This window comes from Alosa sapidissima, chromosome 11 (assembly GCF_018492685.1).
Source record: "Alosa sapidissima isolate fAloSap1 chromosome 11, fAloSap1.pri, whole genome shotgun sequence".
Taxonomy (NCBI): domain Eukaryota; kingdom Metazoa; phylum Chordata; class Actinopteri; order Clupeiformes; family Clupeidae; genus Alosa; species Alosa sapidissima.
Genome location: NC_055967.1, coordinates 24263721 through 24273720, shown reverse-complemented (window position 1 = coordinate 24273720; position 10000 = coordinate 24263721). Strand labels below are relative to the sequence as shown.

General features: G+C 45.3%; 1 protein-coding gene across 1 annotated transcript in view; it reads right to left on the bottom strand.

Moving 5' to 3' along the window:
* Positions 1–5046: 5046 nt before the first annotated feature.
* The window catches only part of slc25a22a (solute carrier family 25 member 22a), a 35942-nt gene continuing 30988 nt past the window's right edge, over positions 5047–10000 (bottom strand). Inside the window, exons 10-11 of the mRNA XM_042109851.1 lie at positions 9701–9776; positions 5047–9084 (exon numbers count right to left, since the gene is read on the bottom strand). Coding sequence (XP_041965785.1) covers positions 8931–9084; positions 9701–9776 — 230 coding nt within the window. The 3' untranslated portion in view covers positions 5047–8930. The remainder of the gene's footprint in view (positions 9085–9700; positions 9777–10000) is intronic.

The following is a 10000-nucleotide window of genomic DNA, read 5'->3' as shown; positions in this document are numbered from 1 at the left end:
AAAACATTATTTATCTTGTAAGCTGGAACCAAAGTTTCACAGGCACCGCTGTGGTAGAACAAAGGACCTACAACCTCGTCCTTTCATTGGAGAGTCGCCTCGCGTTCAACGGATTCATTTGCATAAAGATGGGCTTCGCCCAGCTTTTTGACGCGCGACATATTTTCAAATGCAGCGCTGCCTTCCCGGAATGCTTTGCGGGCGCGTTAAAGTCGCTTGACGTCACCCATAGGACTAGAGTGGAATGCGACACGACAAAATGAAGTGTCGTTCAAGTGGATCGGTACCGTAAGGGCTTCTACATACTCAACACACCCGACCGGTAGCGCAACACCGTGACGTCAAAATGACGTAGATCTTGCTGGCGCGCCAGGATTTTAGCCAGGTAGCGTGAGGTAGCGCACCACTAATTTTTTTTCAGACGAGCGCGACAAAGCGGAAACAGGAAGATGGACTAGTTCGAGGGCAAGCGAGAGTTGCAGTGTTTTGTTACAGTCGTGAATTTTTAATAGTTTGCTGGATAAGTTACCAGCGAGTGTTGCAACACATGGAATTAAGAGGAAAAACTATTTATTTTCAAACAAAGGATATCTATTAAGGCCTGAACAAAATCTCTTTCCACTTCAGGAAATTACACCAAAGATTGTTAAGGCGGAGCAAGATACTTCGTCGTAGTTCATGTCTATGGGCGCGAAATGGGGATCGAATCCTGTCTGCATAAAGAGGCGTGTCGATGACGTATTGATGAGCGTACGTTGCAACCGGCCAACAGCAGCGGCATAAATAACCGACACACACCTGATATAAGGTCGATTTTCTCCAGACTGGAATGTTCAAAATGTTGCTGAAATGTTCAGAAGAGTTTGAGGATCATGAAAACGTGCACGAAATTCACATTCCTAACTCTATAGAACCAAGACCTTAGCATATGTGGTGAAATTCTGAGCTATGCCCATAGACTTCAATGGAGCAGTCGCTGGCTCTGCTCTGCATAAAGGGGGATTTTGACCAGGATGTGGCTCCTGATGAAATATCTTGCTCCGCCTTAACAATCTTTGATTACACAAACTCAGCCAGCTGCTAGCTAGCTAGCCAGCTACCTAAACTGTTTAAATTATTAAAATTTCCCTCAGGATGACTAAAGTATCTATCTATATATCCATCTATCTATCTACCTGTGCGCACACCTTGGAAACTAGATGATAATGATGGTGGTAGTTGTGAATAGTAGCAACCAAAGTCTGAAGTACCATCACAGAGGCTAGATAGTAGCAGAGCCCGTTTACATTCTCTGCTACTAGTGTGTCTTAATGCAGCTTCTTCTGCTGTGTAACATAGTTAGCGTTAGCGTTCAGGAGAATATTGCAACTAGTGTCGTGACCACGACGTGCGAGTATAAATGGTTACGGCGCTTCTGTGACGTCACATTGTCGCGCTACCGGTCGGGTGCGTCGAGTATGTGGAACGTTTAACCGAGGGTATGAGTCTAATCAAACGGGTGTTATCGCAAGTTTGAGTTATCAACTGATCGCAGAAACCTATTTATTTCTCGTGCATCTTAGGTGATTGTGTAGCCAACATAGAGGTTCATAGGCTACATTACCGATGGATATAAAATACAAATACGTCATGTTATCTTGGTAGTTATGTTAAATGAGATGTTTGTTGGTAGGTAGGCTGTCACGAGGACTGTACAACAGGTTAGAGACCGTAACCGTGCTAATGCATGAGTAATCAAACGGGTGTCTAGGTTCTTGGTCAGTTGAGTTATCAACTGATCCCAAAAGCCTTTATGTTTCGTGCATCTTGGAATTGTTCATTGAAATTCATATCCTAAATTACAAAGGGGGGAAATATTATATGACATAGGCTATGTTATCTTGGTAGTTAAGTTAAATGTTAGTGAAAGTGAATAGGCTATTGGTAGGCTCACGAGGAGACCGCGCACAGCTGACTACTGAACAAGTACTTGAGTCTAGTGTAGGTCAATATGAGTGTGTATGTCAGCTAATTTCAGAGACATGGAGAGCATGACATTTGCAGCTTGAGGCTACATGTCTTGGAGGTATGGCGGGGGAAGTAACGCGCGATATAACCCCCCCCCCCCGTTGCGCGAACCGGTGACCGAATCTATTAACTCGGTAGGCCAACCAACGACCGTCCGGTTGAACCGACTTGCGTATAAGAGTCGGTTGTCCCATCACTATAAGAGATGCTAGCCCTCATCGGCTTTTTAGCTCCTTAAGAGCCATGCTAATTAGAGATACTAGCCCTCATGGGTTTTTAGCTCCTTAAGAGCCACGCTAATAAGAAATGCTAGCCCTCATGGGTTTTAGCTCCCTCGTTAGCATGTTCGCCTCCCAATCGGAGGAGCTGCAAGTTGCAGGTTCAAGTCCGAGCAGCTGCAGGGCTGAACTGCGTGGTTGGTCAAACGCTCACAAACAACGCAGTTTCACACGTACAGCCAGCTGACGGGCCCTTAGAGGCTCCACAACTCAGCATCTGCTCCAATGTGTGAGGACTACTGAGTGCCAGGGGTGTGAAATCAGACAACACCACCAAAGAAGCTCGGAGAAAACAGCTCCAGAAGCAGACAGGCACAGCTGTTCCACCTCCAGGTGAGCGTGAGTGAAGAGTGTGAGGAAGATAAGGGTCCCTCCTGAGGTGTAAAGGGGTCATCTATGGAGGTCACTGAGTGGAAGAGGTCTGCTTCAGGAGAGAGTGGAGAGAGGCTAGGAAGAATACTCACTCAATATACTGTAGGTAGGACAAGCGAAAGATACGTGTTTCCCTTATTGCTGTCAATGTTCTAATTTTTATGCTGTTTTGCTAACACTGTACCTAGAGTCATGCTGATAAAGCAACCTTGAATTGATACAGTACAATACCACAACGGATGTTAGAGCACACACACACTTATCCACGCGCGCATGCATGCACACACAAATTATATCACACATCTGGATCATTTCTCTAAAAGTAGACCCCCCTCAACATACACTCACACACACACTCTCTCTCTCTCTCTCACACACACACACACAGGTGAGATTTGATAGCAGTGGCTTCATTGTGTATTGTGTCCCTTCTCAGTACACTACATGACGGCGTGTAGCTTCCTCTCAAGGACGCTCAATGACATCACCCAATCAAACTTGAGAGAGAGAGAGAGAGAGGGCATTCAAAGGGAATTATTCACAAATATTCATGAACCTACACACAGCCCAGAGGTGTACCTTGTATACTGAGTGGTGTGTGTGTGTCAGTGTGTATGTGTTTTGTAGTCTATGGGTATAGACAACATGTGTATCTTGTTGAAGGTTAAGGATGGTGTTATGTGCATAAACAGCCAAGAGTGAGTGAGCGAGAGAGAGGGACAGAAAGAGAGGGGAGAGATGGAGAGAGAGAGAGAGATGGAGTAAGAGAATTCGAGAGGGAGAGAGTGAATGAGAGACTTTATGGACACACACGTTCAATAGGAAACCTGATTCTAAGATGAAACCTACTTACTACAACCACAGACAGACTCTCTGTCTGTCTTAGTGTCAGCATGTGTGTGTGTGTGTGTAAGAGAGAGTATATGTGCATATGTGTGTGTGTGTGTGTGTGTGAGAGAGAGAGTATGAGTGGGTGGGTGTGGAATAGAACTCTCTTTTTTCCTGACTGTCTGTGTGTGTGTGTGTGTGTGACAGTGACAGAGAGAGAGAGAGAGAGATGGAGAGAGAGAGTGTGGATGCGTTTATGCTTCACATTTCTACAAGTAGTTTCCTAAATACTGCTTCTCGATTACAGTAAACAGATAGATTAAGTTTATTACTGAAACAAAACAAAGCTCTCCAAAAATAAGCTGGTCTGTTTCCAGCTTCTCCCCAGACACATTTGGAATGTGTTTGGTATTATGTTGCCCACGATCCCATTGCTAAGAATAAAACATAAAGAGCGGATGGCGGATAACCAAGGTCGCGCAGCTTGCACTTCACCGCGGCGCTCCGTACCATCCTGCTGTGAGCTGAGCTCAGTGTGGGCTCACGCACCGGCAGAGGAGATGTTCGCGGACACGAACGCTGACTGTCCCACGGCCTTTCGTCAGATGCGCCGATAAATCCCGGCGAGCATCATTGACATTCCGGTGGAAATTAGCACCACACCTCGAGCTCACAAACTTCACAGAGGCAGGTGGCGCCAGCGTCATGGGGATGACGTTGGCAGCAGACAGCGTCACGGACAATCCAGACTCTGCAGCATGCGGTACTGCAACGACGCTCGGTGGCCGAACCAGAATAATGCATGCGCTCGGAACGACCTTGAGCAAGCGCATACCACTCTCCCTCGTGACAGTGGGGGAGCGTTGACGTCACGCGGGCGCACCGGAGTGGAAAGTCTTATTGCATGACATAGGCTATATAAAAAACACATGGTCTAATGGAATTGTTGTATCTTTAATTTGTAACATATTATGGCTTTATATTAAAGATGAAAGATGATAAAATATTAAGTCATAAAAGAATGTCATTATTAAAAGCGATCAAAAATAGTTTCTTAATTAAGACTCTAAACCTAAGGGGAATAAAAAGCTACAAAGCAATACATGATTAGGCATTTACAATAGTAGTCCATGCATATTAAATCTGTACTTTTTGTTTCTGTCTGTCCTCATTGTGGATTCCAAGTGCATGGATTCCAATTATTTCATTTGGTGAGAGAAACCAGACATAAAAGGTGCTCAAAACTTGTGGCACCACCATCTCTTCAATTGTCTCTTGCTAGTCCAGCGGCTCCACAGACAGGTCAGGTATCTAGTCTGGCTTTGCAGTGGTCAACAGAAGGTCAAAAGGTCAACACTCGGCCACAGCCATGGCACAACTGGCTGTGGCACCTGCACAGTACGCCGGCGACTCGAGTTCGTTTCCCGCCCCGTGGTCCTTTCCGGATCCCACCCCGACTCGCTCTCCCACTTGCTTCCTCTCATTCTCCACTGTCCTATCGAATTAAAGGCATAAAAAGCACCAAAAAATATAAAATAAAAAAAAAGGTCAACGCTCTAGGCTGGATCGGTCAATTCATTTTTATTGAACAACAATCTGAGTGGCATGGAATGCAACACGCCTCCGTGCGCATGCCCACTCGCCGCATGGTAAACAGTTACAGACAATTGTAGTACTTCAGTTTCATTGGACACACACACACGCACACACATAAACATTTGTGACTATGTGCATCCATGTGAGTCCACACCCGCTCCCTCTTTTAGAAGGCTTTTCTTTTTTAAGGGCCTATGTGTGTGTGTGTGTGTGGTTCTTGTGAGTAAAGTGCATGATTGCACAGTTCCTCTTGGAGGAATCAGGTGGAGTGAAAGTGTGTGTGTGTGTGTGTGTGTGTGTGTGCAGTAGTGTGTAGGTAAAGTCTGTTGTCTTATTGCATATACGTTAAGCTGGTTCACCTCCTTAGTCAGTGTATCTGTCACACAGACTTGCCTGTTTACCAGGTCTTTGCCTAACAACTACTGAACTACACAATAAGGATTGCTCACATCTAGTACACAAGGTGATAATATTTATAAGTCTCAAAGTTACATTCTTTGATCCAAAGTGTCCTTTAATAAGTAGATATCCTAAACTTCGTAAAGTTGTGGAGTTGGGAGCCTAAAACACCCTAATCTACGTTTCCTGTTTTGTGTGGATGGACCGGCGTGTAACGTCACTGGGCTTATACACTGTGTGCGAGTGTAGTTGTGCCTGGCCATTCTTTGTGCTTCATTAAATATCTATACATACACATATATTAAATATATGTCTCCTTCTCTGATTGTAAAGATTGTTTTTGGTGTTAAGAGCACCCCCCATTTGTCCATCCCCAAAAGAGGGAGGGAAGACAGGGATAGCAAAGAGAGGAGGAGAGGATAAAAGGAGAAAGAGTGTGGAGAGAGCCTGCAAACACCATGAGTATCACATAAACAAAAAACAAAAAAACTCACAGAGCACACTACACTAGGCACAATCTCACACACACATGTTCAGACACACACATATTTACACAGCCACTGCATACACACTCGGTACACGATACATCAGGTACACATCACAGCCTTTTCAAGTTCACAGCTGAGAGAACAAAAATCATTCCAAGACCGGCAATCTTTTATAAAACACAACAGAGCTGAAAAATCAACAAGATGAAAAAAAAAATCATGACACGTACGCAAAAAGAAATGATGGAGCATAAGCCATGATCACAAAATACACAAACAAACAAACAAACAAGCGATCAAACAAATATGCACATGAGATGAGTTCACCGCTGGAATGTTAGGGGTTAGGGGTCGTGGACACCAACCATGCAGCTGCAACAGGACACAGGAAGCAGTGGGGTCAGAGGTCAAAGTTGAAAGGTCAAACTTTTCAGCTGTGCTCTCTTACTCTATCTTCACCCACAGACTAGCGCAGATGGTGAGCGTGCTCACAGTTAGCTGTGGAGGGAGCTGGCTTTTAGTTAGCTAGGCTAGCTCTTTAGTAGCGAGCAGAACCAAATGGTGATTAACCGTTAACACTGATCTACACACCCTCAGGCATCAAACCTGGACCACATACCGTATACTATTGCCCTCTCAACTTGTGCTGAGCTTGTTAGCAGTGTGCGCTAAGCTAAGCTAATATCTAACAGATTTGCATCAGATAGCTTCATCGAGCAGACACAATATATGAGTCTGGTGTGTAGGCTAAAGCACTTGGAATAGGAGCTGAAACGTTAGCCTCTTGGGCTAGTGAGGTTGTTTGTGTACACGGGTTCAACAGAACACCAATAATCCCTCACACACACGCTCTCCCTCCGTCTCTTTCTGTCCTCTGTGTTTCTGCTCCCAAAGGTCAACTGAAGCTTCCAACAAGGGGAGAGGGGGGAGAGGTAGGTGTGCAAAAAAGCTTTTAAAAACATAAAACATCAAAAATAAGATCCATCAAAATCAACAGAAGCAACATAGAATTTCATATCATCTGCATATACAATATACTGAATCATAGAGAACCACACGCAACACAGACACATTCAAAACAATAGATACAAATATATAGATATATAGATATATATGTATGTTAATATATATTTAGAGCATGTAAGGAACATGACTGAACAGGTTCTCCCCATCCGAGGGTTTGGTGCCAGAAAGAGGCTCAGCACAGGTGCATTGTGGGTCGTGCTGATGCCCGGGGCCCCAGTGGTTGCCAGGCAGGGGAGACGTGACAGGATATGATGCGAGAGTCACCTTCAAGGTCACCTTGAGCTCTGAGCAAGGCGACCAATGGCAGGCCTCCCATAATGCCCTGCGCCAGACACACCTACTGGACGTGTTGCAGCACGGCAGCTTTTTGCTCGAAGCAAAGTCAAAACAAATCAAACCAAACAACAAAACAACACAAACCAACAAACACCAAAGGCATCAACATAGTGACAGCACTAACTGATCACCAATCAATTCATTTTTGTGGTTCATTCATTCATTCTGTTGCTATGGTCACGGTAGCATCATCTGGTCATGATTTCCTTCATGCTAAGTTTACATTGTTAGTGCTTTCTGCCGCTCCGACTTCAGAGCATCTCACACAAACACACACACACACTCGTCTGGGCGTCTGTAACTCAGGCCCCACATCTGAGAGGGAGAGTGTGTGTGATGTGGCAGCCTGGTTCCACAGAGCACACACACACACACACACACACACACACACACACACACACAAGCCAGAGCAGTATTCAACTCCAGATGGCCCTCATTAGTCACAGACACACACACACACACACAGACACACACAAACATAAAGGCACACATGTCCACACACAGACACACACACACACAAACTTTGTGCCTCAACAATGGAAAGGATCTGGCTATGTGTGTCTGTGCCAGTGCGGGCAAGCTGATATGGGGTATCTTTCTCAGGCATTAACACAACAACAACATCCAAAAACATGCATAAATTCATGACAATTTGTTTCCCGATTAAAATCTCATTTGGACAGAACGCCAGTTTGGAATGTATCGACGGCTTCAGTGCAGCCACAGGCCAGTTCATGTTGAAGTGACTACAGGGGTGACGAGTGAAATTTAAGAGAGCCAATCACTGAAGGGCTAGGCCTGGGTGAAATTCTGGAGACTGGTACGGAAGCCCCAGAGGATCAAAATAGACTGGTGAGATGGAGACACCAGTAAAGGCCTTTACAAACCCTACCCAGCACAGCTCTGCTCATGAGTGATGAGCTGTCAAATTCAGACAGACACACTGAAGGCTTCAAACACCCTCAGGTGTGTGTGTGTGTGTGTGTGTGTGTGTGCGCATGCATGTGTGTTTGAGAGGCTCTGACTGGTGCTTTCAGTGGAAGAGATGCTGTTTTGCTTTGCCTGACATTTTAGCAGACTCACTCTCATCCAGCTGACTTATTATGCGTGTAGAGAGAGAGAGAGAGAGAGAGAGATGAAGAGAGAGAGAGAAAGAGAGAGAGGGAAAGAGAGAGAGAGGGAGCTTTCTTTGTCTACAGCCAAATCAGGATAAAGGTTCTCCAGCCAATAAAGGAGCAGATCTGGACCAGTCCAGCCAATCAGAACAATTTGTGGCATTGAGTTGAGTTATAACAGGAAGCCAGAGACAACATGGCCTCCAGAGGCAGCTTGGCTAAGACAACACTGTCCATCTCCAAATAAACAAACAAACAAAACAAGACAAAAAACAAACAAACAAAATCAAATTAAAAGTTAATCAACACATAAAAAAAAACTCCAAAAGTGGATGGTCCTCTTCACATCTTGACCCTGCACCAATCAGAAGCTTCTGTCATGAGATGATGTGGAGCCGAGGTCTGGTGCAATGCATGATGGGTAGTGACGATTGAAGGTGGAGGGGTGGGGGCGGAGTATAGGTTGGTAGCAGGGAGCTGATTGGCTATTTTTCCCGCTTTGGCAGGTAGCTGAGGATGGCTTCTCCAACACCCAGGAAGTAGACAACCTGTGCGATTCCGAAGAGCGGTGCGATGACCAGGGCGCGGCAGTACGCCCCCTTCAGGAAGGCGCCAGGACCCTCGTTACGCAGGATCTTACTGTGGGCACAGACACCAGGCATCAGTCACACACACATCTCATATACATATACCATACACACACACAAGCACACACACATCTTATATACATATACCATACACACACACAAGCACACACACACATCTCATATACATATACCATGCACACACACATCTTATATACATATACCATACACACACACATTGCATATACGTACATATGTCATACAGACACAATCACACACACACACACACACACACACATTGCATATACAGTACATATACCACACACACACACACACATATCGTCAGCATTTTAGCAGCATTCCTTTTAGCAGCATTCCTTTGTTGCATCCTATCTGGGAGTGGCGAGATATGCAGTCCAATCCCCAGACGCATATCCCCTTTCTTCCAGAGTGCACACACACACACACACACAGATCTTCTGGAGCAGAGGTGCTGACTCACAGCCCAGAGTCAGAGCGAGGGCTCTGCCGGGGCCCGGAAACCTCCCTGAAGACGCCCACCGAGGGCAAGCCAGGAGAGTGTGTGTGTGTGTGTGTGGAATAGAACACACACTTAGCCACTCACTCACACACTCACTGCAAACAGGAAGTGACATGTGGCTCATACGCACCTGACACAGTCGCTCACTCCGGAGTAGGTGTCCTCCTGACTACCCCGACTCAGAGACTGTAACCTGGTCTTTACCACTGTAACACACACACACACACACACACACACACACACACACACACACACATGCCATACAATGAACTTTTTCACTCCTTCCATTTAAATAAGTCCATCAACAAAAAAAACAGAAGCTTTTATTGATTAATGGTGGTTGGATAATTGGCTTGATACGTGACTAATATTCAGCAGAGAGTAACTAGAGTGATAACTTTCTTAACATGATCACTTTGGAATAACACTT